At 46.8% G+C, this 24,330-nt stretch overlaps 5 protein-coding genes and 1 long non-coding RNA gene across 7 annotated transcripts; 4 read left to right on the top strand and 2 right to left on the bottom strand.

Moving 5' to 3' along the window:
* The first annotated feature begins 126 nt into the window (after positions 1 to 126).
* Positions 127 to 4,352, top strand: LOC117857083 (protein IQ-DOMAIN 28). Of its 2 annotated transcripts, none has more exons than XM_034739569.2 (7): positions 127 to 364; positions 831 to 954; positions 1,374 to 1,634; positions 2,183 to 2,386; positions 2,546 to 2,605; positions 2,756 to 3,776; positions 4,007 to 4,352. In XM_034739569.2, the coding sequence occupies exons 2-7, from the start codon at positions 868 to 870 to the stop codon at positions 4,036 to 4,038; spliced, it is 1,665 nt and encodes a 554-aa protein (XP_034595460.1). In that variant the 5' UTR covers positions 127 to 364; positions 831 to 867; the 3' UTR covers positions 4,039 to 4,352. The 2 variants fall into 2 exon arrangements, with proteins under 2 accessions (XP_034595460.1, XP_034595459.1); XM_034739568.2 differs by having other exon boundaries at positions 1,371 to 1,634.
* Positions 4,353 to 4,502: 150 nt separating this feature from the next.
* Positions 4,503 to 7,039, top strand: LOC117857082 (pentatricopeptide repeat-containing protein At1g08070, chloroplastic). The gene has a single exon (XM_034739567.2). The coding sequence runs from the start codon at positions 5,023 to 5,025 to the stop codon at positions 6,838 to 6,840; it is 1,818 nt and encodes a 605-aa protein (XP_034595458.1). The 5' UTR covers positions 4,503 to 5,022; the 3' UTR covers positions 6,841 to 7,039.
* A 24-nt stretch (positions 7,040 to 7,063) lies between these two features.
* LOC117857089 (uncharacterized) lies at positions 7,064 to 8,208 on the top strand. The gene is made up of 2 exons (XM_034739583.2): positions 7,064 to 7,607; positions 7,766 to 8,208. The coding sequence occupies exons 1-2, from the start codon at positions 7,218 to 7,220 to the stop codon at positions 7,985 to 7,987; spliced, it is 612 nt and encodes a 203-aa protein (XP_034595474.1). The 5' UTR covers positions 7,064 to 7,217; the 3' UTR covers positions 7,988 to 8,208.
* Positions 8,209 to 8,384: 176 nt separating this feature from the next.
* On the bottom strand, positions 8,385 to 11,452 carry LOC117857081 (putative pentatricopeptide repeat-containing protein At5g40405). The gene has a single exon (XM_034739566.2). It carries the CDS (start codon positions 11,243 to 11,245, stop codon positions 9,113 to 9,115), a length of 2,133 nt encoding a protein of 710 aa, XP_034595457.2. The 5' UTR covers positions 11,246 to 11,452; the 3' UTR covers positions 8,385 to 9,112.
* A 668-nt stretch (positions 11,453 to 12,120) lies between these two features.
* On the bottom strand, positions 12,121 to 14,132 carry LOC117857091 (uncharacterized). Its single transcript, XR_004640717.2, has 2 exons — positions 13,013 to 14,132; positions 12,121 to 12,927 (listed from the first exon to the last, which is right to left on the bottom strand). It is a non-coding gene; the product is annotated as an uncharacterized lncRNA (long non-coding RNA).
* A 2-nt stretch (positions 14,133 to 14,134) lies between these two features.
* Positions 14,135 to 16,890, top strand: LOC140222731 (probable auxin efflux carrier component 8). The gene is made up of 6 exons (XM_072293676.1): positions 14,135 to 14,709; positions 15,691 to 15,874; positions 15,966 to 16,051; positions 16,145 to 16,302; positions 16,400 to 16,476; positions 16,563 to 16,890. Exons 1-6 carry the CDS (start codon positions 14,205 to 14,207, stop codon positions 16,636 to 16,638), a joined length of 1,086 nt encoding a protein of 361 aa, XP_072149777.1. The 5' UTR covers positions 14,135 to 14,204; the 3' UTR covers positions 16,639 to 16,890.
* The last annotated feature ends 7,440 nt before the right edge of the window (positions 16,891 to 24,330 follow it).

Raw genomic sequence — 24,330 nt, 5'->3', positions numbered from 1 at the left:
GCGGGTGTGAGCGGATAGTGCTCTGTGCGAAACTGTCGCGGCGCGGGCCCCGTGCGCTGGCTCTCTCTCTGCCTGCGCGCTCTCCCTCCCCTCTCGCCTTTTTGTCGAGCTAGCCTGACAGCCTGAGCTAGTGAGCTCACTCCCTCGCCCCTCCCACTTGACTCCTCTCCCCGCCAGCTACTGAACCAACCAACAAATACCTCCGGCCGGCGTCTGGTTCTCCGATGGATTGGAGGTTGGCGTGAAGGGTAGGTAGGTTGCCGGATAGGGACGGGGAGGCGGCGAGAGGTGTTCCGCGCCGTGCCCTTCGCGTGCTTCCTCCAGACCTCCACCGGCCGACGCGCGCGCGGCGCCGCTGTTCCAGGTTCCCGTCCTGCATTTTTCTGCTTGTGTCTGCGCTAATTACGGGCTGGAGTGTGGCATTAGCGATTGGTGCGCTGCTTTTGTGCGGGCCTGGGTTTGTTTGGTCAGATCCGCTTGCGTGCTGCTGGCTCTTAGCGATTTCTTCTGCTGGTTTGAGCTTTCCTTGCTCGGCTTTGTGCTATGCTGCCGCTTCTGTTTTTTGTCACAGCGTTGGGGTTGTGTGCGGCGCTAGCGCTGCTAATGCTGCTTGTGTTTAAACTTACAGCTCGTTTTTCTTTCAACGATATTTTTCAGCTTTGTTTTGTCACTTGGGAAGCTGGTGCTGTAAGCTTGTTTAGCGAAATTACCGTTACTCCAGCATGTTTCTTCTTTCTATTTACTTTTGGGAAAATTAGTGTCGGTTGTGGCATGCTGGTACAGATAACAGATCTGTGTACTGAATTACTGATGAGTTCCTCTATTTACAGGTTTCGTAATTTCCAGTGTTGGCCGCTTTAGGATACAATGGGAAAGTCCCCGGGGAAGTGGATCAAGTCTGTGCTCTTGGGGAAGAAATCAACTAAATCCGGTTCTACCAAGGCAAATGAATCGGTAAGTACTTCTATAATGCGGATGCGTTGTTTAAGGTACTTTTTCCTAAGGCTTTTACAGTTGATCTGTGCAGTTCTACCTAGAGAACTCCATATATACCGAAACCGAAAGTGACCTGTTGGGGTGTAACTTGCTAAATTTTCTCCTCTAAGCCAGCTTTGGGTTAATGATGCAATTATTGATAACTTGAAGGGACACAGGCACGTCCAATCTATTTATTAACAGTGAAGTGATGAACGTCGCAAAGGTTGAAATTGCTACTAGTCACTGTTTCACACTGGATTGGACGCTAAAAGTGTGCAAACTGTGCATTCATTGCCGTTTCCCATTTTCTTTATACATATTGTATCTAGGTATGATGCATATTTTGTTTCTTCCTTCTCCTTTCCCTGACGGATGAATCATATTTTTTTTAGAAGGCTGCAAATAACAACGGTTACTCAACTGGGGAGGAGCGTGCACTTTCTGAGAATTCTCCTGTGATCTCTGAGCCAGTGCTTGTTAACCCCCACAAAAATGGAGCTGTTTCAGCTAATGTGAAGGCTGAAAATGTCAATTTGCCAGGCGATCGGGCCGGGCAACAGAACCAAAGCATTGTTGAGTCCGAGACATCAGGTCCTGGGCAATTGGGAGAAGACCAAGCTGCAGTGAAGGCACAGGCAGCCTTTCGTGGTTACCTGGTAATACTATTGTTCCAGCAACTTTTTTGATGCATCTGCACTCTTCAGCATTCTGCAAATGTTACTCATGCTCATAGTTTTAGCCAAACCCTTGTGTGGAACAACTCATATTTTTCTTTGGAGGAAATAACAGCACGGATTCTAAATGAATTGATGGACTGAGTGGTTGATTGTATGTCATTATTAGCCATTTTCAAGTAATCTTCAGGACCTTAGCAGTTTCTTTCCCTGGGAGGATAGAGAAGCACCCATCAGTGTCCCAGACTCCAATTATTTTGCGCATTTTGAATCCTTCATATTAGAGATGTATAGCCTACCCAACCCTAGGTTGTTGTATTCTTGTAACTCAAGTTGTACATGGTTATATGTCTGAAAGTCCAGTCCCCCCCCCCCCCCCCCCCCACCCCCAGGGTGTGTGTTGTTGCCCTATCTGTCCTTTAAACTATTGTTGTACAAGTGTTCGTGTAATTGGCATGACTTTTTCCAATGTATTCATTTCACGTTCAGTACTGTAGCACAGTGTTAATGTTGTGATGTTTGTGGTGCAGGCACGAAGGTCATTCCGTGCATTGAAAGGTATCATAAGACTTCAGGCACTGATTCGAGGGCATCTTGTAAGGAGACAGGCTGTTTCAACCCTTCGTACTACTTGGTTGATTGTGAAGTTTCAGGCTCTAGTTCGTGGAAGAAATGTTAGACTCTCTGGAAGTGACATGCAATTCAATTTAAAGTTTGGCCAACATAGCCTTGGAGTGAGTACATTAAGACATTTATATTTTGTTTGCATCTTTCGTCTTATTAAGTGGTGATTGCTTTAACAAAATTATGTTGCATATCGTCCTATTCAACATTGTTGTTTAGTATCCGTCTATCAGATTTTAAAAAGAAAGTGTGTTGATTTTACTTTTCAGGGTGCTAGATCGTCTGATGCATGGAAAGATAAGTTATCTTCGAATGCCTATGTTCGGAAGGTATATATATTACTTTTCAAACATAGTTAATTACATACATAAGAAAACAGCCTTGGTCTTGTTCCTTCCCTATAAGAATGTGTTTTAACAAACTTTCACTCTCCATCTACATATTTCATGGTTGTGCTAACTCACTTTTATATTCTGTAGCTTCTGTCTTCACCAATTGTGCTAGAACCTCTTCACTTTCAGTATGACAAGAGGGATCCCAATTCAACCTACAACTGGCTAGAGAGATGGACCTTAGGCTGCATCTGGAAATCTGTTTCTCAACCAAAAAGAGTTCCTGATGGGAAACTACTGGTAAGGAAGGCTAGTTATGCGATGGAAACTGAATCAGCCAAGTTAAAGCGCAACATTCGGAAGGGCTCTGGCGCTACAGTCGAGAGTTTACCCAGTGAATCTGAGAAACTAAAACGTAATCCAAAGAAATCCTCTAACTTCCCTGCTGATTCAGTACCAGATAGCCAGTTATCTGAACTTGAGAAGGTTAAAAGGAACCTCAGGAAGGTAACTAATTCCATGGCTGAGGCCTCGAAGATATCTAGTTCCAGGGTTGATTCCTCAAAGGTATCTGATTCTACGCCTGATGTCCCAAAGGTTTCTAATCCTGTGGCCGAAATCTCAAAGACATCTAGTCTCCTGAATGGGATCTCTGACCATCAAGACAGCCAATGTGAAAAGGCGCTAAATGAAGCTCAAGAGTACTCTGGCAATGGTCATCTATTGGAATATTCAAATATAGATAACTTCGATTTGGTACCTGGTTTGAAAAGTGATCTGGAAACTCAGTTTGATTCGGTTTCTATAGGAGAAAATGTTGATGAACCCACTGTTGTTGCCCCAGCAGTTGACATTATGCCTCTGCAGAACATTGACAATGAAGACAATGTTTTACGGAAGAAAGAGGAAGCAAGGTCCCAGGAAGAGCATCTGTCTAACGGAAGCCATAGAACTAGCAAGAGAAAATCTTCATTCCCCAACAAATCAGAATATGTGGAAAATGGAACTCACACTACTCCTGTTCGGCCAAGGCAGCCAAGTTATATGGCGGCAACAGAGTCCTTGAAGGCGAAATTGCGAGCACAGGTTTCACCCAAGCTGGATTCTGATTCATCAGCAGAAAAGAATGGCTTCACTCGACGCCACTCTCTTCCTTCCAGTACAAACAGTAAGTTTAACTCTTTCACTGTGTTCACAGAGACACAGACACTAGAACAAGACAGTGGGAGAGATGGTAAAAATAATACTAGTTAACAGCACGGTTCATCTTGCAATCATATGTCCAGAAAGAATTTAGCTGGAATAGTTTGGAGTATGAAGCTCAAAAGGATGAACTAAAAGCCTTGTCTTCTGTTTCTAGAAATTCCTTTTTCATTTGTATTTTTTTGACGTCTACAGGTAGGGCGGTCAAAGCTGAATGGAAGCGCTGAAGAGGCGACCAATCTTCAACTTGAATCGAATAGTGGATGCTCTGAATCTCTGCTGGATGAACTCTGCCGCTGCCTGTCCCTTTTTATTATCCTGCGATGTAAAGAGAGACGTTCTCCATGTATTGAACAACCTTGTGATGAGTGCCTCTGGTTCAATTTGTTGTAGGTTCATGTGCCATGCCTAGTGACTTGTGTCATTGTATAGTCACGGACTCACGGTTCTCTCGGGATTGTTTCGATTCCTCGTCGAAGGAACTATGCCTGTGTAAGCTGATGTTAGGACTGCATTAATCCAATAACATCATCCGGATGCACGCTGCTTTGCTCTTCGTGACAGGGAGGTTTCACCAAACTTTTTTTTTAAGAAAATAGAATTATCTTCGACAATTGCAACTGCACACAACAAAGTTCTTACCGTAAATACAGCGTCAAAGCTGTTCACCAAAATAGAAAATAGAAGTTCACAAAACCTGCTGGTACTGGCAGCCTGGTATCATGTCGATTTAAGTGCCTTGTTTCGACAGAAGAGGCAGATCAGTTGTATGATCTTCCCGCAAAAGGAAAAAAAAGCGATCAGTTGTGTGATCGTTTTCGACAAGTTTCTGTACTTTTGAGGAAGCAACTGCTGCTCGCGAGGTCTGGTTTTGGAACTTGCAGAATTCTTGCAAAAAATTACTATGCATTTGACACCGCAACCGCATAAATTTGGGCCAATTTTCGCCTTTGGCCTCCCTTCCTTTTGCACCGACCCAAGTCCCAACACAAACCCAACGCCGCCGCGAGGCTCGCACCTGCAGCAGTCCTGCACTGCACTGCCCAGAACGGCGGAGCCGAAGCGTTCGCCACGCCACTGGCGTCAGGTCCCGTGAGCCGCGCGACGCGCCTCTGGCCCCCGCACACCCCGTCGAGGCGTCGAACACCCACGCCGCCTACCACTACCGCCGCTAACCCAAGCCTCCAGCCTGACCCCGCCAACCGACGCCAATGGAACCCGGCCTTCTCCGCTCCCTCCTGCCTACCAACCTCGCGCACCTCCTCAAGACCCGACCGCTCCACGCCCTCCTCTCCGACGCCTCCACCTCCCGAGCCGCACGCCACCTGTTCGACGCGGTGCCCCACCCGACAGCCGCCCTGTGTAGCGCGTTCCTCTCCGGCCTCTCAAAGCTCTCGCTGCACCTGGAGCTCATAGAGGCCATCTACTCGCTGCACTGCAGGGGCGCCGGCATCCCGCCGGGCTGCTTCCCGCTTGTCCTGAAGTCCTGCGCCCTCTCGGCAGCGACGTGCCAGGGCAGGCAGGCGCATTGCCACGCCCTTGTCCGTGGGATGCTAGGGGACGTGTTTGTGCAGACTGCTCTAGTGGATTTCTATGCAAAGAACGGGGACATGGTGTCAGCTGTGAAGGTCTTCGAGGAGATGCCAGTGAAGGACCCGATACCAATGAATTGCTTGATCACTGGGTATTCTAAGTCCGGGGATGTGGAGAAGGCGAGAAGGCTGTTTGATGGTATGCCGAGGAGGACATCCGCTTCATGGAATTCCATGATCGCCTGCTATGCACACGGTGGAGAATTCCATGAAGCATTGGCATTGTTTGATCGGATGTTGAGCGAGGGTGCAAGTCCAAATGATATCACTATCACAACGGTGTTCTCCATCTGCGCGAAAACTGGTGATATTGATACTGGTAGGCGAGCAAGGGCGTTGATCGGGGAGCGCGACTTGCAGAATATGATAGTCCACACTGCTTTGATGGAAATGTACGTCAAGTGTCGGGCTATTGATGAGGCTCGTCAGGAGTTTGATCAGATGCCACGAAGGGATGTCGTGGCATGGAGCACCATGATTGCTGGTTATGCGCAGAATGGGAGACCACATGAATCTCTTGAGCTGTTTGAGAGGATGAAGGCAACCAATTGCAAGCCGAATGAAGTTACTCTTGTTGGTGTATTGTCTGCATGTGCTCAGCTGGGTTCCGATGAACTTGGAGAACAGATTGGTAATTATGTTGAGAGTCAGAGATTGCCACTTACCAGCTATCTCGGTTCTGCTCTGATTGATATGTACATCAAGTGCGGGCATGTTGGCAGAGCTCGCAATGTCTTCACCAGGATGGAACAGAAGGTGGTCATCTCTTGGAACTCCATGATCAGAGGCCTAGCGCTGAATGGCTTTGCAGATGATGCAATCACCTTGTATGAAAAAATGGTATCAGATGGGGTTCAGCCAAACGAGATCACCTTCGTCGCACTATTGACAGCATGCACCCACGCTGGTCTGGTAGACAAAGGCATGGCGTTCTTCGAAGAGATGAAGAAGAAGCATCATGTCTCTCCTCAAGTTGAGCACTGTGCATGCATAGTGGACCTCCTCTGCAAGTCAGGCAGGCTGTGGGAAGCCTACAAGTTCATCTGCGACATGAAAGTTGAACCAAACGCGGTGATCTGGAGCACGCTGCTCAGCGCCTGCAGAACCCACGCAGACGTTGAGCTTGCCAAGCTCGCCGCGGGCAAGCTCCTGGCACTAGAGCCTGACAACTCATCGATCTATGTCCTCCTGTCCAACATCTATGCTGACGCAGGACTATGGGGCGATGTGAGGGAGATCAGGGACCTGATGAGGAGCAAGAACGTTCAGAAGCTGTCCGCCTACAGCTGGATAGAGCTGGACGGCGAGGTGCACAAGTTCCTGGTGCAAGATACCTATCACCCGAGGTCAGCTGAGATTTACAGCGCCGTCGACGGCCTGGGCTTGCAGCTGGACCAGACTAATCCTGATCCTGAATTAATTTCAGAGGTTTGCTGATAAAATTTCAACTTCATAAGGTTTTTCCCTCGCTAAATGTAGATGCAAGCATGCAGTTTGTGCTTTCTACAAATGTAGATATAGAATACAACTATACAAGCACTGAAGCAAGGTGAAATGTCTCAGATATTCATTTTTTTAGGATTCATGTCTAGGATATTTTTCTTAAACAACTGGAGGAATATATACATTAAATTGACTATTGGGCTTCAATAAGTTTAGGCCCGGCCCAATAAAGAAAGTTTCTTGTCAAGCAGCCAGCCCAGTTCTTTTGATAAAAATACGAGAAGAGTCAGCATGAGATTCCATTCCCGTCAAGTCCTGAACCCGATCGAGCACTGATCGAAAAAGGAAGAAAAAACCGATCGACCAAACCGATGGATTCGGAAGCTGATAGGGCCGCGCCGGCGCCGGCAGCCGCCGCGGAGGCCAGCGACGATGCCATCCAAGAGGAGTCTGCAGCCACGGCCCCTGCCCGGGACGGGAAGGCCGGATCCGGGGCGGCAGCGGCCTCAGCGCCGGAGGTGGAGGTGCAGCTGTTCCGGCGAGGGCGGCCGGTGGCCGTGTTCCGGTCGCCGCTGGGCGGGTGGTCGCAGGACCAGCTGGAGGTGGGAGACATCCTGGAGCAGCACGGCCTCAAGTCCGTCTTCGCCTTCGACCCCGCAACCCGCAAACGCGGCGTCGCCATCCGCTTCAACCCCCGTAACGGCCGCTCCCTCCTCACCTACGCCCCCGATTCCACCATCTTCCTCGACGGCGAACCCAAGGTACTCTTAGAACTTGCTCCTCCAAACACCACCTCACATCACTTTCCCCTCAATTTACTTGCTCCTTGATTTAACAATTGTTTAGCATACCTTGTTGTCTAGTTAATTTAGAAGTGGGGAACCTTACTTCATGCGTTTGCATCTTTCATGGTTTATAGGATTCTTTGCTGAAGCCGATCACGAAGATGGTGATTGGGGTCGCCGCAATGACGGTGGTAGCTGCTGTGTTATTCAAGGAGGCCAAGATGCCCGAGTGGCTTGCATCCAGGCTGGGCACCGTGAACTTCCCGCCATGGGTGCTGGCTTGCATGGTTATCGTGTTTGTGAGGCTCCGGAAGAGAACCAAGAATGTCATGAAGAAGTTTGGCTGGGCCTCATGAGGTAGAAACAGTTTTACTTTATTTTGGAGTTCTGATTGGAACAAGGAACTCTTAAGTATACTTAAAGGCAGAGGCAGTTGCTGTCAAAACTCAATGATACTCTCAAGAATTCAAGTTACTTGAATTGTAATAATTGCAGCTTATATTCCTATAGAAGGCGATAAGTTCGTTCTAGAAACGTTTTTAAAAGTTTGATATAAAGGTCTGCAGTTTTGTGTTGATGTTATTGATCTCTACTAGTACAGAACAATATCCATTTCTTTTAAATAAAAAGAGGAAAATAAACTATCTACTACTACTGGACAGGGAGGTTGCTCTAAAAGTTTTATTGATATACTTCAAATTTCTACAAAGTTTTAGGATTTGGATTACAATCGATAAGGATCCAAATTCGTAACTTCTATGGTTCAGCTTTCCTGGAGCAACCTCCTTCCTCCAAATAGGCTACCAATATTACTGAGTTGCCTGGACAGTACTTACGACCTTGGGCTTTCTGATTACAAAACTAGACTGTTTGTATTTGGATATGAGGCATGTTCTGTAATGTGCTGCAGCCTTGAGAAATGACCTCACAACTTTGTAGTTTGAAGCGAAATCAAGTCCATCTCTGTGTTTTTGACCTGTGAAATTTGTCCTGTTATGATTGAGGAGAATCATTTTGAAGTTCTTTTTGTTCGTTCAAAAATGTTCTTGGAGAAATAATTCATCTGAAAGAGCTCTTGATTTGACCTTGTTTATGTTATGTAGGCAATGATGGATTCCCCTCTTCTAACTTCATTATTCTGCACTAATACGACCTAGACCAAACATGTGTATCTCTCTTCTTGTTCCTTGCATGTGATTATCCTGGTTAATTTTTTGGAAATCCTGTTTGTGTTATGCTTTTGCAGCTGATCAAAATGACACCTAAAATTCTTTATTCGTTCATGTGGTGATACACTCGGGTGTGTACATGACATCCTACTGTTCTTACAGAGTTACAAGCTGAATATGATGTTTACTTAATCAGATGCACCTGGGAAGTTTGATCTGTGTTTCAGGATTCTAAAGCATAAATATTGTTACCTATAAATCTGAACGGATCGTCAAAATTGAATGAAGACAATTCACCAAACACTTCAAAATTCACCAGTAGTCCTTACAGGAGCACGTTCCATCCTTGAAATGGTGAAACCTATTCCTGTCTCTCGTGATTATCTCTCTGTCGAAGACCTTAGATATCAATTTTGTATAATCGTGGCAGTCCTTGCATACTCTCAAATTCTTCACAATCCTAATTTCCACGTCTTCTGGCAACGCGATCAGCCCAAAGGCAAGTGCCAGCTTCTCACTATGCAAGGAGATGGCGTCCTCTTTCTCCTCTTCCTCAATATCAAACAGGACCTCTTTGGTGTTGGCAGCATACCCTTGCAGTCTCAGCCTCCGACTCATCTCTGCAAGCATCATCTCGATCTCCTTGTACCTTGGGTGTGACTTCCCTCCAACAAAGAACTCGTGTACCTTGCCATCAACCTCGATGGCACTCCAACCAGGCACCTTCTTCACTCCCTTGGCCTTCATCATGCCCCGAACCCTGCTGACGCCCTTCCAATTTTGTGTCACTGCATAGATGTTAGATAGCAGGACATGAGCTGCATCATTTTCAGACTCAATTTGCAAGAGCTTGTCCAATGCATGTTTGCCCAGCTCAACATTATTATGAATCCGAGAAGCATTGACCAGTGCTCCCCAGACACCTTCATGCGGTTCCACAGGCATGCCATTGATGAAGTTGATGGCGTCGTCTAGACGCCCAGCTCGACCATAGAGATCAACCATGCAGCCGTAGTGTTCAAGCCAAGGATCAATTCCGTGCTTATCTTTCATGGAGTCAAAGCAAGTTCGCCCCTCGTCTACCAACCCAGCCATGGAGCATCCACGTAGCACAGCAACAAAGGTGACACCATTAGGCTGGACCCCTGAGCTCTCCATGCGCTTGAACAGCTCAAGGCATTCCAATCCCATGCCATTCATTGCAAGGCCGCTGACTGCACTTGTCCAAGTGTACACGTTCCGTTCGCCCATGCTCTCAAACACCTCCATGGCCGTTGCCACCACACCGCACTTGGAATACATATCCACCAAGGCAGTGCCGAGCATGACTGACATCCGCATCCCATGGCTGCGCATATACCAGTGCACCCACTTGCCACGGTCCAATGCACCCATTTGCGCACATGCCGTGAGCACAGAGACCAGTGTCGCCTCCCCGATGGCGGCGCCAGCACTCTGCATTTCGTCGAACAGCCTCAGCGCCTCCCTGGTCCTGCCCACGTGCACGTACCCCGCGATCATGGCGTTCCACGCGACGTGGTCCCGCAGAGGCATTTCGTCGAATAGGTCCCGCGCGGCGTCCACGTCGCCGCCCGCGGAGAGCGCCCCGACCATCGCCGTGACGCACACCACGTCCGGGCACGTGATCTCCGCGAAAGCGGCGCGCGCGCCGGCGGCGTCCCCGAGCGCGGCGTACATGGAGACGACCCCGCTCTGGACGTGCGGATCCGCCGCGTGGCCCCGCCGCACCGCGGCCCCGTGCGCGGACACCGCGACCAGCAGCCTCCTCGCGCTCGCCTCGGTGCGCACGGGCCTCTCACCAGCCGCGGCCGGGGCCGCCGCCAGGGCAGCGGCGGCGCGGACGAGGAAGCTGAGGGAGTAGTGGTCGGGCGGGAGCGGGAGGTCCCGGAAGGCGGCGAAGGCGAGGCCCGGGCGCGGCCCGCGGGCGAGCGCGCGGAGGAGGGCGTTGTGGGCGAGAAGCGTGGCGGGGCGCCGCGGGAGGACGAGGCGCGCGTAGGCGAGGTGGCCGGAGGATGCGAGCGAGGCGAGGAAGGCGGCGAGGTGGGGCGGGGAGGCGAGGCGGCCCGAGACGAGGAGGTGCGCGTGGAGCGCGCGCAGGACGTGGTGGGGCGCCGCCGCGGTGAGGGACGGGAGCAGCGTGGCCTCGCCGAGCAGCGGCGGCATCGGGCTGGTTTGGGTCATGCTGCTGTCCCTCGGAGTCTCCGGTGCGGGGCGCGCGCGGCTTCCTTTTTTTGGTTGAAGCGATCGTGGCTCTCGGAATCCGAGGGTTGGGCCGACGGGATGGGCTGCCGTGCCGAATTGCCCGCCCCGTCGTCGCGCGCGAGAGAGCTCTCGGGCTCTCGGCCCCGGCCGGCGGCGGATGCGCGAGTGCCAACGGGCATCCGGGCCCATGCGCCTGTGTGCATCGACGGTCGCAGTTATCATTGCCGCCGGATCGCCTGGCGCACCTGCGACGCTGCGCCCGTGGACGCCGGGCTCCTCGCCACGCCATCGATCTGGACCCAGTTTGCCAGCGAGTACCGGCAAGCCAGGTGCGTTTCGACGCCGTGGCCCGTGGGAGTGTCTGCTGCGCAACGTGCGCCACAGAGCTTGGCCGGCGCACTGGCCGTTTGTTCTGTCATGCGTGCCGAACTTAACATTCCATCTTTGCATGACTCCAGCTTGGACGAGCGCTGTGGATCACAGTGCTAGCTGTCGCCAAGACGCCAACCATGTCATTGTCATAGGCGGCGTGGTTTGGTGCCGAAAACCTGGGTCCGAGTCCGACGCCAAGACTCTGTGGCTGGCGTCCGTGCACAGCCGGGCACGGTGCTACGATGATATGGGCCTAGCCAGGTCAGGCGCGTTATTGTTCCCGTGCTTCACTGCCGAAGGGAACAGCGAGATCCGGTGCATTAGCGGACAAGGCTCTCTGCCTCTCTGCACCGCAGGGCATAGATTATTGTCCATTTCACATTGCGAACTGCGGCAAGCTTTAGCCTGCAGACAGTGCCTTTTTCTTCTATTATTAGATTAGACAAAAGAAAGCCCTGGAAAACATGCATCGAGGTTTCAGGTGGGAAAAAAAAGAAAGTTGACAGACATGCAACGAAAGAGCGAGAGGGGGTGTGCGAGGCCAAAGCAGATGCTCTCTGAATCCCTGTCACCCTGCAAGATCAAAATCGGGATGGGTAACTGCAAACTTGCAAGGGCTGCCTACAGGATAGAAACAGCACTGGCATGAGCCCGACAAAGTTGTTTTCCTGTCGGGTTAGCCCACTTCAAGTGCATCTTCGAAAATCGAAACAAACAGTCACAAGTACAGTAAACACGCCAAGTAAGTAATCATCCAAAAGCGCAGAACAAATTCACAGGCCAAAGGGCATCTGTTGTAAGGCTCTTTTTATAACCTATGAGCATCTTAGGTGAAGACTTTAGTTTGATCCATGCAAACAAGATAACATGAGCCGTGGTAAAGATAAAAGCACAGCCTGGGGGTACTCTGAAAGATCAATTCACCGGAACCAACAAGCCGCAGCTTCTTTGACAGAGAACCATCTGGTGAAGAGAGCGTAAAGAGAGGGCAGTAAACCGGAGGCCTTTGGCAAAGGAGGAGACGCACAGCGCTTGTGCTATTTGAGGCAAAAATGCCATGGCTCAAAGCAAGTTTCACCGGCGCACTCATTCCGGCCTTTTTCCCATAAATGACGAGGCAAGACAAATCCGATGCCGCTGTACATGTACCGACCGATCTCTCCGTTGCTTCCTCTGCAATTAACTTCTTTATTCTTGCCTTGGGCTTATCGGCTTTGCAGGAATGGTGGCGCGTCGCTGGAAGATCAGGCGAATTTTCTTTTTCCCTGGAGAAAATGACGTCGAGCCTGAAAGGACAAAAACACATACTGATCCTGTACCGGGGTAGTATATACTTTCAAGACAGGGACAGATGAAATGGGTTGGTTGAAAATGCATTCAGGACTGTACGAATGGTATGTCAAAAGTGTCCCATGGGCAAAACGGATGCAGGTAAAACGTATGAAATTTCTAATCACGCTTAGCCCTCGCCGTGTTACGTTTGATCACCTCTCTTGGACTCTTATCCTCGATTCGTCCGAATGGTTGCATAACTGCATTTGGAGCCAAAACAGTTAGTAGGTTAGTGAACTCACTGTGAATTTGCAATGCGGGGATTGTGAATCAGGGTACACTTACATAATTAAAATAGCAGAAAGATCGCTGCTTGTCACTGGTGTAAACAGTGCAGATCATACTGTATGGAAAGGAATAGGCAGATAACAAGAATATCATCATGTGGTAAAACAATATTTCAAATCAGCATGGACCGCCATGCTGCTAGAAGAATTTATCGCTGATGAACAGCGAATTACCAGCCCGACAAGCTATGCCAAAGCTTCTGCACCATTTGCTGGAGCTGTCTCCCGATTTCTTTTTCCAAAGTCTATTTCCTCTGACCATGAACGAAAGGAAGAGAGGAAAGAAATGCTATTCTGCTTTGAACTATTGGGGCACATGCCTTGGTCATTTTACTGCTTAGCATGTTGCCAAATGTCTCATACTAACAAGATGTCACGGCCAGAACAAATGGTTGTACAAGAGAAACACATCCCATTAAACACACAGTGATTTCACACCTCATTTGAGACATCTGTGACAGCTATACCCGAGTTCAGACCGACAATGGGACAAATAATGTTATGAAAAAGTCGCATAAACAGTCTCTTTGCCCTGAAAAAACAACAGAACAGAGAAGTCCCTTTTCTGCAGATATGGCTCAAGATCACTAGAAAGATTAAAAGTCCATGAGACTATATGTCTGATTCTTCTTTGAGTCATTAACATGATCATATGCCGAGGTTCAGTCAGTCAACAAGATAAAGGCAAGATATCAAAAGTTCATACATTTAGCAAATATTCTGGATTGCGCTTTCACGATTATTGTAGTTCAGCAGATAAACAAAACAATAAGGGACTTTATCAGGTTGAAAAAAAGATGAATCAAGGTGCGGAAAGATATTTGGTCTAAGTAATCATTTTAATTTTCTTATATTTCCGCATGAATATGGTCTACTCGTTGCCATTGTTCACTCAAACAAAAAGTCCTGCACACATTTCAGTTCCAAAAAAAATGAGTACTGCACACATGGAGGTTCAAATGTCCAGTCCATGTAATAAGAACGGGAATGCAACTGGCTATAATCCAGCATGGGCAATTTGGACATTTTCAAAGGCTCTGCTAAAGCTAAAACATGCATGGAAAAGTTTGCACAATACCTGGCTTCTGTCTATGTCTATATAAGACAGCTACAGTGCTCTCAAAAACCTTACAGACCTAAGATTGGCCAGGATATTTGGAGTGTTCTTCAGGAGTAAAGGTCCCTCCATTATGATCTCTTGGCCAACCATCTACCATGTTCTTGAAGAAACAGTGCCCTTGTATGTAGCTATGATAGTGGCCTACTTGTCCATACAATGGTGGAAGCTATTCACCCCAGAGCAGTGCTCTGGTATAAACAAGTTTGTGGCGAAGTTCTCCATTCCTTTGCTCTCTTTCCAGATCCTCTCTACAAACGATCCTTATGACATGAACCTAAAGCTCATATTCTCAGACATCCTACAGAAATCACTCTCCTTGCTGGGGTTTGCAGTTATCTCTAAAGCATGTTGTGGGGAGAAGTTTGATTGGCTGATTACAGGCTTTTCTTTATCAACACTGCCCAATACCTTGATTGTTGGCATCCCATTGCTGAAAGGAATGTATGGCAATGAAGCTGTGAAGCTTCTAAGTCAGATAGTTGCCCTACAGAGCCTAATTTGGTACACACTTCTGTTGTTTCTGTTTGAGTTTCGGGCTGCTAGAGGACTGGCTACGACAACATCATCTGGAACAAGTAAGAACATCCTCACTGCATTTTTGAAGATTGATATTTGAACTTGATTCTGCTCTACAGTTTGATTTTTCCTGTATCTCTGTTGTCATTCCCTTTTTTTCTGTTAGTCTCCATACTGTGCAAAATTAAACAGGTTATACTCAACACTGCTCTGAAAATAATACAGATCTTATTGCTTCTCTTGTTCCTTGTGCTAGAAAATAGATCTTACAGTTTCTAATAAATGAAGCAGAGTAGCTAACCAAACGATAAGTGCGATTGATGAAAATAACCATGCTAAAATTATCACATGATCTAAGTCAAGGATGTTCCGTCAGACAGTTGTGTTCTTCCAAATATACCATAAACAAAAAGCACGTAGCTAGTAATATGATAATGTCTCAGGTAGAAAAAAATGTTCATTTGTAAAGTGACATACAATTCTAGTAGCACGAATCCTATTTGTGCGTTCAAACCATAATACAGTCAGGTAAAACCACATGGGGCTGTTCATTTATTTTACTGAAATGAGGACAGGCAGGAGGGGCTACCTATTTAATTGTGTAGAAGAAGTTTAAAGAAAACAGGCAGGAGATTGCCTATCTGAATCCAGAATCCATCCTTCACAGATCAATTTATTTGTATGGGCCTGTTATACATTTACATGCCCGATTGAAAAAACTCTTTTAAAAGTCAAAATAAATTCAGACAGAGGATGGGCATTGTGAAGTAATACATGCCATAAAAAATTGATCATGAAATCATTTCTCCAGTGATTTATTGGAACAATATACTTGAGACTCGTTTACTATAGTGCTCATCTTTTATGCAATAGTGTATGTCTGAAACAATGCACAGGCTTTTCTTGGTTATCCCATGCTCAATGTATATATTGGACTTTTAAGTCCACTCTAAAGCAAGTAACTTCAACTTATCTCCTGAGGTTTTAACTTAATGACAGAATTAGTTAAACAAGCTCTTATCCTATATCATGTTTCAAAGATGAAGGAGAATCAGGTACTCCAGGACCTATGGAGGAAAGACACGAAGAGGGCCGAGCAAAAGGAGTATCAGCAAGATGTTATAGCGCTTTTTGCTTTTTGTTGGTGGTCGGTAGGAAGCTAGTGATAAATCCCAATATGTATGCAAGCCTAATCGGCCTAATCTGGGCACTGATCAGCTTCAGGTATGAACACGAGTTTTTTATGAACTGAGTTTATGCTCTTAATTTGGAACCCAGAAAGTCATCTCTTGCTGCTGCATACCATATCCTGCAGGTGGCGAGTACAGTTACCATCGATCGTCAGCAATTCCATAAGAATACTTTCAGATGGAGGGCTAGGGATGGCGATGTTCAGCCTAGGTGTGCATTACAACAGCAAACTACAAGTAGCATATATTGATAAACTCAGAGGAAAAACAGTTATGCTATGCCTTCTGACTATTTCTATTGCAGGTCTTTTCACTGCCCTACAAACTAAAATTATAGCCTGTGGAACCAAAAAGATGCTACTATCACTAGGCATCAGATTCTTCCTAGGACCAGCCCTGATGGTGATATCTTCCTATGCAATTGGTATGCATGGGATTTTGCTGAAGGTGGCTATCATACAGGTACACTCTAGTCCTTTCATTTGTATCGTCCATTCTAACACAACCATGTGGAATTCAAAGACAAACGTGATGCTTGACCTCTCAAGATTCTGTACAGGCAGCTCTACCTCAAGGAATAGTGCCATTTGTGTTTGCGAAGGAGTATAACGTGCACGCAGACATTGTGAGCACTGCGTGAGTACATCTTAATCCCGGGCAGAGTTAATAGGAAGAAGGTATGCGTGCTAAAAGAACTAACTGAGATCTCTCTCATCTGGCAGGATAATTGTCGGCATGATGGTTGCAGTTCCTGTGGCCCTGGGTTACTACTTCGTCATCGACCATCCCAGATTCTAACAGTCCCGTATTTGCAAAAAGATAGATTTGAATCCTTTTCATTTCGTGAAACAGTAGTAAAATTGCAATGTAAAGGACATATTGGCTCATGCTTGTGATATAGTTTTGCAAGGCTGTAAATATTTGCACGCTTGGATAATGATGACCCAAGCTGACGATAACCAGTTCACATCCGATGTATGGGCAGTTGGCCAGTATACTTACTAAATCTAAATGCAAAAAGAAAAGGGACGCGCAGAAAATTGTACCTGATCTGCAGGCATCCTGACGAGTAGATGGTGCGCCTGCTCTTAAAACTGCTTCTGCGTGCATCTTTGCACAAAAAATCTTGTGCGGCATTCTGCCGAACACCTTGCAGTCCGGCCAAAGGCTGACATTGAACTACAGAGATCTGGGTCAGCTAAGGCATGATAAACAGTAACCACTGACCATGAGGCAGGAGCCTCAGGTGCATGAAGGCATGAAGCCCAGTGTGTGTTCTCTTCGTGTTCGTGTTTTTTTTTTTGAAAGAAGAGGCAGGAGCACTACCGTGTTCGTGTTCGTGTTCGTGTTACCTGCATTTTGTACTCTGAACGGCAAATTCGTTCAGAAGCTGAAGCACTAGGCCTTGGCAGATACACTCAAGAATCAAGCAAGATGAAAAATCCAAGCCTTGAGAAGAAAGCCTAGCGTTTCTTCTTTCCAGGCTTGTAGGCTGGCTGGCTGTAGTGTGCAAATGCCCACAACTTGGCCCAGGTTTCTAAGGCCCAAGTTATCCGGGTTCCTGAGGTTGCCACGCAACGAAAATGTTAATTGCAAAGCAGGCCATTTCCCCGCAGTTTTCTCCACAGCTAAAAGAAGCAAAACGGAGTAAGGACGTGTTTGGCGTGGCTCTGGAGCTGAACTCCAGCAACTCCAGCTAATTTTTCAGCCAAACATCCCAATTCTAAAGTCCTGTTAATATATATCTCTTGCCAATACATTATCTTCATTCTGTTCCGAATTTATGTTCTTCATGTAGCATTCAGATCGAATGACTCTATGAAATTACGTCGATACTTCCACATATTATGGGTAACGTAGGAGACATCCCTATTTTCACCCGGGGGTCTTAATTACCACTGCTTAGCTTTCAATTCGCCTCTGACCATCAAATTAAATGTGAATAACCCGTCCTCCTCTCTTTGAAACAAGGGGCGCTTCCGGTTCTGTGCGTGCTTCAAACAATTTTGTCTTCTCCATATTACCATATCTCTGCCTTGGATCCTCTTCTTTTGCATGAGATAGAAATAAGGAATTCCAGAAATCGAGACCGACTCAAAGCAATTTGATTGTAATTCAATTCATGACGATCATAAGTAGAAAGTTCATATTGGATCAAATGGCTGTTCTGATCCAATTTGACTACCTCTACGGGATAGACCTCAACAGAAAACTGTTGGGGGTCTATAGAGAGTCCGTTTTATGAAATATCTGAGAAAGCAAAAGAAAAAAAAGAGAGACAGGTGGTTTATTTATCACCAAATAGAGATGAATATTATATGATAGCAGCAGGAAATTCTTTGTCCTTGAATCAGGGTATTCAGGAAGAACAGGTTGTTCCAGCTAGATACCGTCAAGAATTCCTGACTATTGCATGGGAACAGATTCATGTTAGAAGTATTTTCCCTTTCCAATATTTTTCTATTGGGGGTTCTCTCATTCCTTTTATTGAGCATAATGATGCGAATCGGGCTTTAATGAGTTCTAATATGCAACGCCAAGCAGTTCCACTTTCTCGGTCCGAGAAGTGCATTGTTGGAACTGGATTGGAACGCCAAACAGCTCTAGATTCGAGGGTTTCCGTTATAGCCGAACGCGAGGGAAAGATCATTTCTAGTGATAGTCATAAGATCCTTTTATCAAGTAGTGGGAAGACTATAAGTATTCCTTTAGTTGCCCATCAGCGCTCTAACAAAAATACTTGTATGCACCAAAAACCTCGGGTTACGCGGGGTAAATCCATTAAAAAAGGGCAAATTTTAGCGGAGGGAACTCATCCATATCTTTTGTCCTATTTTCTATTGCATTCCATATCTTTTGTCCTATTCTTCTTTCCCGGGGAAGGGTATACTTAAAAAGAAAAAAAGAATAAAGGGTTAATTCGTTCTTGATAGCCATTTCTTTAACAAGTGAATGGGAACATACTCTAGACTGGAATCCGAAGAAAGTACTACTTGATCATTTCCACCAATTTCAAGTCTTTATTACGATTCCTTTTATGAGGAAAAATGTCTAATGATTTAGAAGGCTCGAATAGAAAAATAGAATCAGACTCAAGTTCTGAAGTAATTACACATATAGAAATTCAAAAAGAAATTGATACAACCCTTGTCGGTTGCCCGCGGGACCCACTATCAAGAAGTGTATCCACGGCTTCTTGTACCAATTTTTCCTGACACATTACTAAATCTGCTGGTGCTAATTCACTTCTTTTTAATAGATAGGCAAGGTTGTTGTTCCGACGGATAACTCTCTTATAAAGTTCATTAATATCCGAAGTCACTACTTTATCCCCAGACCTATAAACAATGGGTCTCAATTCGGGAGGACTCGTGAAGGAAATGATCTTTATATGGAAATGAAGGAATCTGGAGTAATTAATGAAAAAAATATTGAGGAATCAAAGGTAGCTCTAGTCTATGGCCAAATGAATGAACCAGTTTACAATTTTTATGATCTCTTCCCGAACCAAACATGAATCTTTCGATTCATTTGGCTCTCCCGCTCCTTTTTTTCTCTTTTGCTATGTATTATGGCTATTTCCATATCTTTTTTTTATGTAATGAGCCTATCCTCTCTTTTCTGTTTGTATTTCTATATACCCAAACTTATATAAGACTAGATGAATATTAAGATAAGAGGATTCTTCCATCCGGTAGCACAGCCGAGACAGCGACGGGTTCTCCACCCATACGGGGATGGAGCGACAGAAGTATGGAAATAGGATAAGGTAGCGGCGAGACGAGCCGTTTAAATAGGTGTCAAGTGGAAGTGCAGTGATGTATGCAGCTGAGGCATCCTAACGAACGAACGATTTGGGGTTCTATTGCTGCCTTGAATAACATGTAATTTCCCTATAGACAAGGAACAAAGAAGAGATCCCGCCTGGGGAGTACGTTCGCAAGAATGAAACTCAAAGGAATTGACGGGGGCCCGCACAAGCGGTGGAGCATGTGGTTTAATTCGATGCAAAGCGAAGAACCTTACCAGGGCTTGACATGCCGCGAATCCTCTTGAAAGAGAGGGGTGCCCTCGGGAACGCGGACACAGGCTGTTTGGCACGGCTCAACTCTTAAACTTCAGCAACTCCATCAAAAAATCCAGCCAAACACCCCAACTCCAAAACTCCATAGAGTTGCCAACTCCATGGAGCTGTAGTGCAAATGGAGGTGGAGTTTTGGAGCACCTCTTTTGCTACTCCAGAAACCTCTCTTTTGAACCTCCTCGTGGAGTTGGTAGGTAATTACCCACCAATAGCACCGATTACACAAAAAAAACGTTTCATTCTATTCTCCCTTCTATTCTCCCGAGCCCCACTCGCCGTCAGAGCCCCGCCCGTCGCCGTCCTGTCGCCGGCCGGCCCCGCCGCTTGTCGCCGCCCCGCCGCCCGTCGCCGCCCACCCCACTGCCCGCCGCCCACCCCGCCGCTCGTGGAGGGTCTCCCGTGTGCCGCACAGTGCAGTGGAAAAAGGGGAAGAAGAAGATGGGATAGAGAGGATGACACGTGGGGCCTTAATTGGGGGGCCACAATGGCAATCCACACTGAAATCGATCTTTTTTGGAGCTGAGAGCACCCATCTAGCCAAACACCTCATTTTTGTTCTGGAGTTTTGGAGCGGAGCTGGCTCCATGTGGAGTTCTGGAGTGGAGCAGCTCCACCCGGAGTTGGAGCCATGCCAAATGGGGCCTAGGCTCTGTTTAGCACAGCTCCACTCCTAAACTCCAGCAACTCCATCAAAAAATTCAGCCAAACACCCCAACTTCAAAACTCCATGGAGTTGCCAACTCCATGGAGCTGTAGTGCAAATGGAGGTGGAGTTTTGATGCACCTCTTTTGCTGCTCCAGAAACCACTCTTTTGAACCTCCTCGTGGAGTTGGTGGATAATTACCCACCAATGCCACTGGTTACATAGAAAAAACGGTTCGTTCTATTTTCCTCAGAGACTCCACGCGCTCATCTCCACCGCGCTAGCGCCGCCCGTTGCTCCCGCCGCCGGCCGCCGTGGCCCCTCCGTCCCGCACGCTCCAGCCTTGGAGCCCCGCCGCCGGCCGCCCCCACCGCCGCCCGCCCGAGCCCCGCCGCCCGCCCTAGCCTCGCCGTCGGCCGCACCCCCGCCGCCTGCCCGAGCCCCGCCGCCGGCCGCACCCCCCGCCGCTGGCCGCCGCCCGCCCGAGCCCCGCCGCCGGTCGCTTCAGTCGGAGGGAGATGGAGAGAGGAGGGGGGACGGAGGCGAAGGCGGCGCGGGTGGAGGAGCTCTCGGCGGTGGCGACGCTTGTGAATGGTGAGCTGCTGTTCTGTAATTGCTTCCTGCAGTTCTTCAGAATCCGTTCTTCTGATATCCGTGTTGCAAGGATCAGGAGTGGTAGTGTCTAGGACTGCACGTTCCTCAATTTTTGTAGCCCGGTACTTACTCAGTAATTTCGATGAGTGCTAAATGCTAATCTGAATCTCTACCCATGCTCTCTGAATGTAGTTTGGATTAAATTGCAATCTATGCTCAGAAATGTTTTGTTGTCAGTTGCCAGCATTGGTGTATCACTCGTGGGCAACGGCAGAGAGAGGAAAAAGAAAGGAGGAAGAAAGGAGGGGGAGAGGATGACAAGTGGGGCCTGAATTGGGGGGCAACAATGGCAATTAACACTGAAATCGATTTTTTTTTGGAGCTGAGAGTACCCATCTAGCCAAACACCCCATTTTATTTCTGAAGTTCTAGAGTGAAGCTGACTCTACCTGAAGTTTTGGAGTAGAGCAGGCTATCCTATACTGAGCGTTCACGTCTAAATGCTTATATCTCAGATAGATCCTATTATGAAGTACCAATGATTTTTTGTCTTTTACACTCTGAACATGTGCTTCATAACTCTGATTATTTGGTTTTCAGTCAGCTGGGCAACATTGAGCATGCTGTATTGTTTACGTATCACACTCATGTGTGATGCAATAGTAGACGTAATGATATCTTTCGAAATAGTATAGATATATTAGTTCAATTAGTCCCTGTTGATATGTGCTGCCTCCACTTTAGCAAATGTTATTTACATGGAAAAAATAGTTATGGTACTGCCGGCTTAGTACTTATGCTTACCAAGTAAAATTGTATAGTCACTGTTCAAGTGTTAGTTCAGGAAGCAGCCATGGACGGAAATTATAGTAGCCACTTAGTTCTGAAAAAGTGTTCTGAATAACCAGCAATTTGTTGATTTTCTTTGCAGGAGTTAAGGCTTATAAACTGAGTTTTTGGTGCAAATCTGAAGCATAAAAAGAAGACCATTTGGCCAAAAAAAACTGTAGCCTAAAATTAATTAATTAATCAAGTAAGTTTTCTTTTGTACAAAGTTTATCTATTTGGAATGTCAATATGTTGATTATTTGATTAAATTGGTTCTTGTGCAACGCATAATGGTTATTTGGTCTCTTTTTGCTAAGTGAGTGCAAAGAATGGTGGCCCTGAATTGTTGAATAGTTAACCATAATGTGAGATTAGTTGCCTCATGACTTGTTATAGTTTTGCTGCTACATCTGTGTGGTTATTTAAATTGTGGAGAATCCACATAGAAATTGAGCTGGGGAAAAGTGCAATAGGCCATGATTTGAGCTTAGTTATATGCTACCTGTCATGTTGTTTGCTTCGCCTCGTAGGGAAGGATTGTTCTTGGGACATACAATGTTGTCAAAACATAAAATTAGCTATTTAAGTACATGTGCGATGTTCTGCCCAATGCAAATGTTGTTTTTAACCTTATACTCAAATGGCCATGTCCTTTTACTTCCCATTGCAGATGTGCTGTCTGAATATATTGGCTATTTTTTTCTAGAAAAAAAACTATGTAAAGCTATTTTTGCAAGGGTTGTTGAGAATTAGGATTTAATGGTTTCCAACTACGGTGAAAAGCTCAAGTGCTGGTGACCTAATGTTTCTCTAAATATTTCTAAGCACTCCAATGTCTTGGTACCATGCCACAAGGCTCTCTTGTAATGATCAATGATGCAAACCGTGATGACATTACACATGCTCAGGGAGGACTGAACATGCGGAAAATTATCCTCTGCATCTATTTTGGGATGCCAGCCGTTGTCTCACTGATTCACTGTATGGCACTTAGAGAACTCAAGAAACCTTCCTATCATGTATCGTGGCATATGCTGCAGTGAGTTCCTATTCTATATATAAAATTTATATGTTCTCATATGCAGGACAATTGTATAATCAGGTGTTTCCATTAAGCTTCCTTGTGTACAAATTATGTGTGCATCAGGCGCTTTATGTTCTATTATGCATAATGAAGAAATTATATTTATGGCATTGTCTCAATTGTGTGTTTAGTGTTCATTGTTCATTCTTGGTTTGGTAATGCCATTAAAATTAATACTCTTTGTAGCTCAAAACATTATGTTGCTAAGATCAGGTAGAACCTATTGTTCAAAACACCATGTTTTTCACGTTCATAGTATTACATTGAAATCTTTTTTCTCTCTCGTGGCAACGCATGGACATAAATATAGATGTAATGCATATATGTTTACATTGTCTACTGATTCGATTGCTTGCCAATAAAATTAGAATGTCATTTATCTATAATTTGTATTGCCCGTAGCAATTGGTTGAGGACTCCATCTACCGGCCTTGAACTCGGGTGCTCATCTCCTTTCTCTTCGTTGACGAATGCTTAGTTTTTTTTACTTAAGATAAAGAAGATACTCCTTCCATCCCAAATTATAAGTTATTCCAAGAATCTTGGAGAGTCAAAACATCTCAAGTTTGACCAAAATTATAGAGAAAATTATAAAGATATATGACATCAAATAGGGGCCTGTTTTCTTCCACCTTGCTAAAGTTTAGATGCTAAAATTTAGCAACTTTGAGCTGCTAAATTGGAAAACACTCTTGCTAAAACTTGCTAAAGTTTAGATCTTTAGCAAGTTTTGGGTTGCTAAAACTTGCTAAAAGGTGGGCTGGACACCTTCTACCCCTCATTATTGTCTGGCAATCCCTCACTCCCGCACGCACCCCACCTGCATACCCCTCCCGTACTCGCCAACACACGCCTCCTCTGCTCTTCGCATCCACCCCCGTCCTGCCCCGCATCGACCGCCGCCGCCGCAACCGCATCCACCCCCGCCGCCGCCACGCATCCGCCACCGCCGCCACGCATCGACCGCCGCCGGCTCCTGGGGTCCAGCCCCACCGCCACCCTAGCCGCGACGCATCCACCGCCGGCGCCGCAACGCATCCACCGCCGCCGCCCATACAATCGCCCGCCGCCGGCTCCTGGAGTCTAGCCCCACCGCCGCCGGCTCCTAGAGTCCAGTACCGCCGCCGCCCCCGGAGTCCAGGCCCGCCGCCGCCGGCTCTTGGAGGCCGCCCTATCTTCCCCCTCCCCCCACTCCAACTCCAGATCCGCCATCCCATCGTCCCCCTCCCCCCACTCCCACCCCGGATCCGCCATCC

The sequence above is a fragment of the Setaria viridis genome, chromosome 5 (genome assembly GCF_005286985.2).
Source record: "Setaria viridis chromosome 5, Setaria_viridis_v4.0, whole genome shotgun sequence".
In the NCBI taxonomy this organism is placed as follows: Eukaryota; Viridiplantae; Streptophyta; class Magnoliopsida; order Poales; family Poaceae; genus Setaria; species Setaria viridis.
This window is presented reverse-complemented; position numbering and strand designations above follow the sequence as displayed.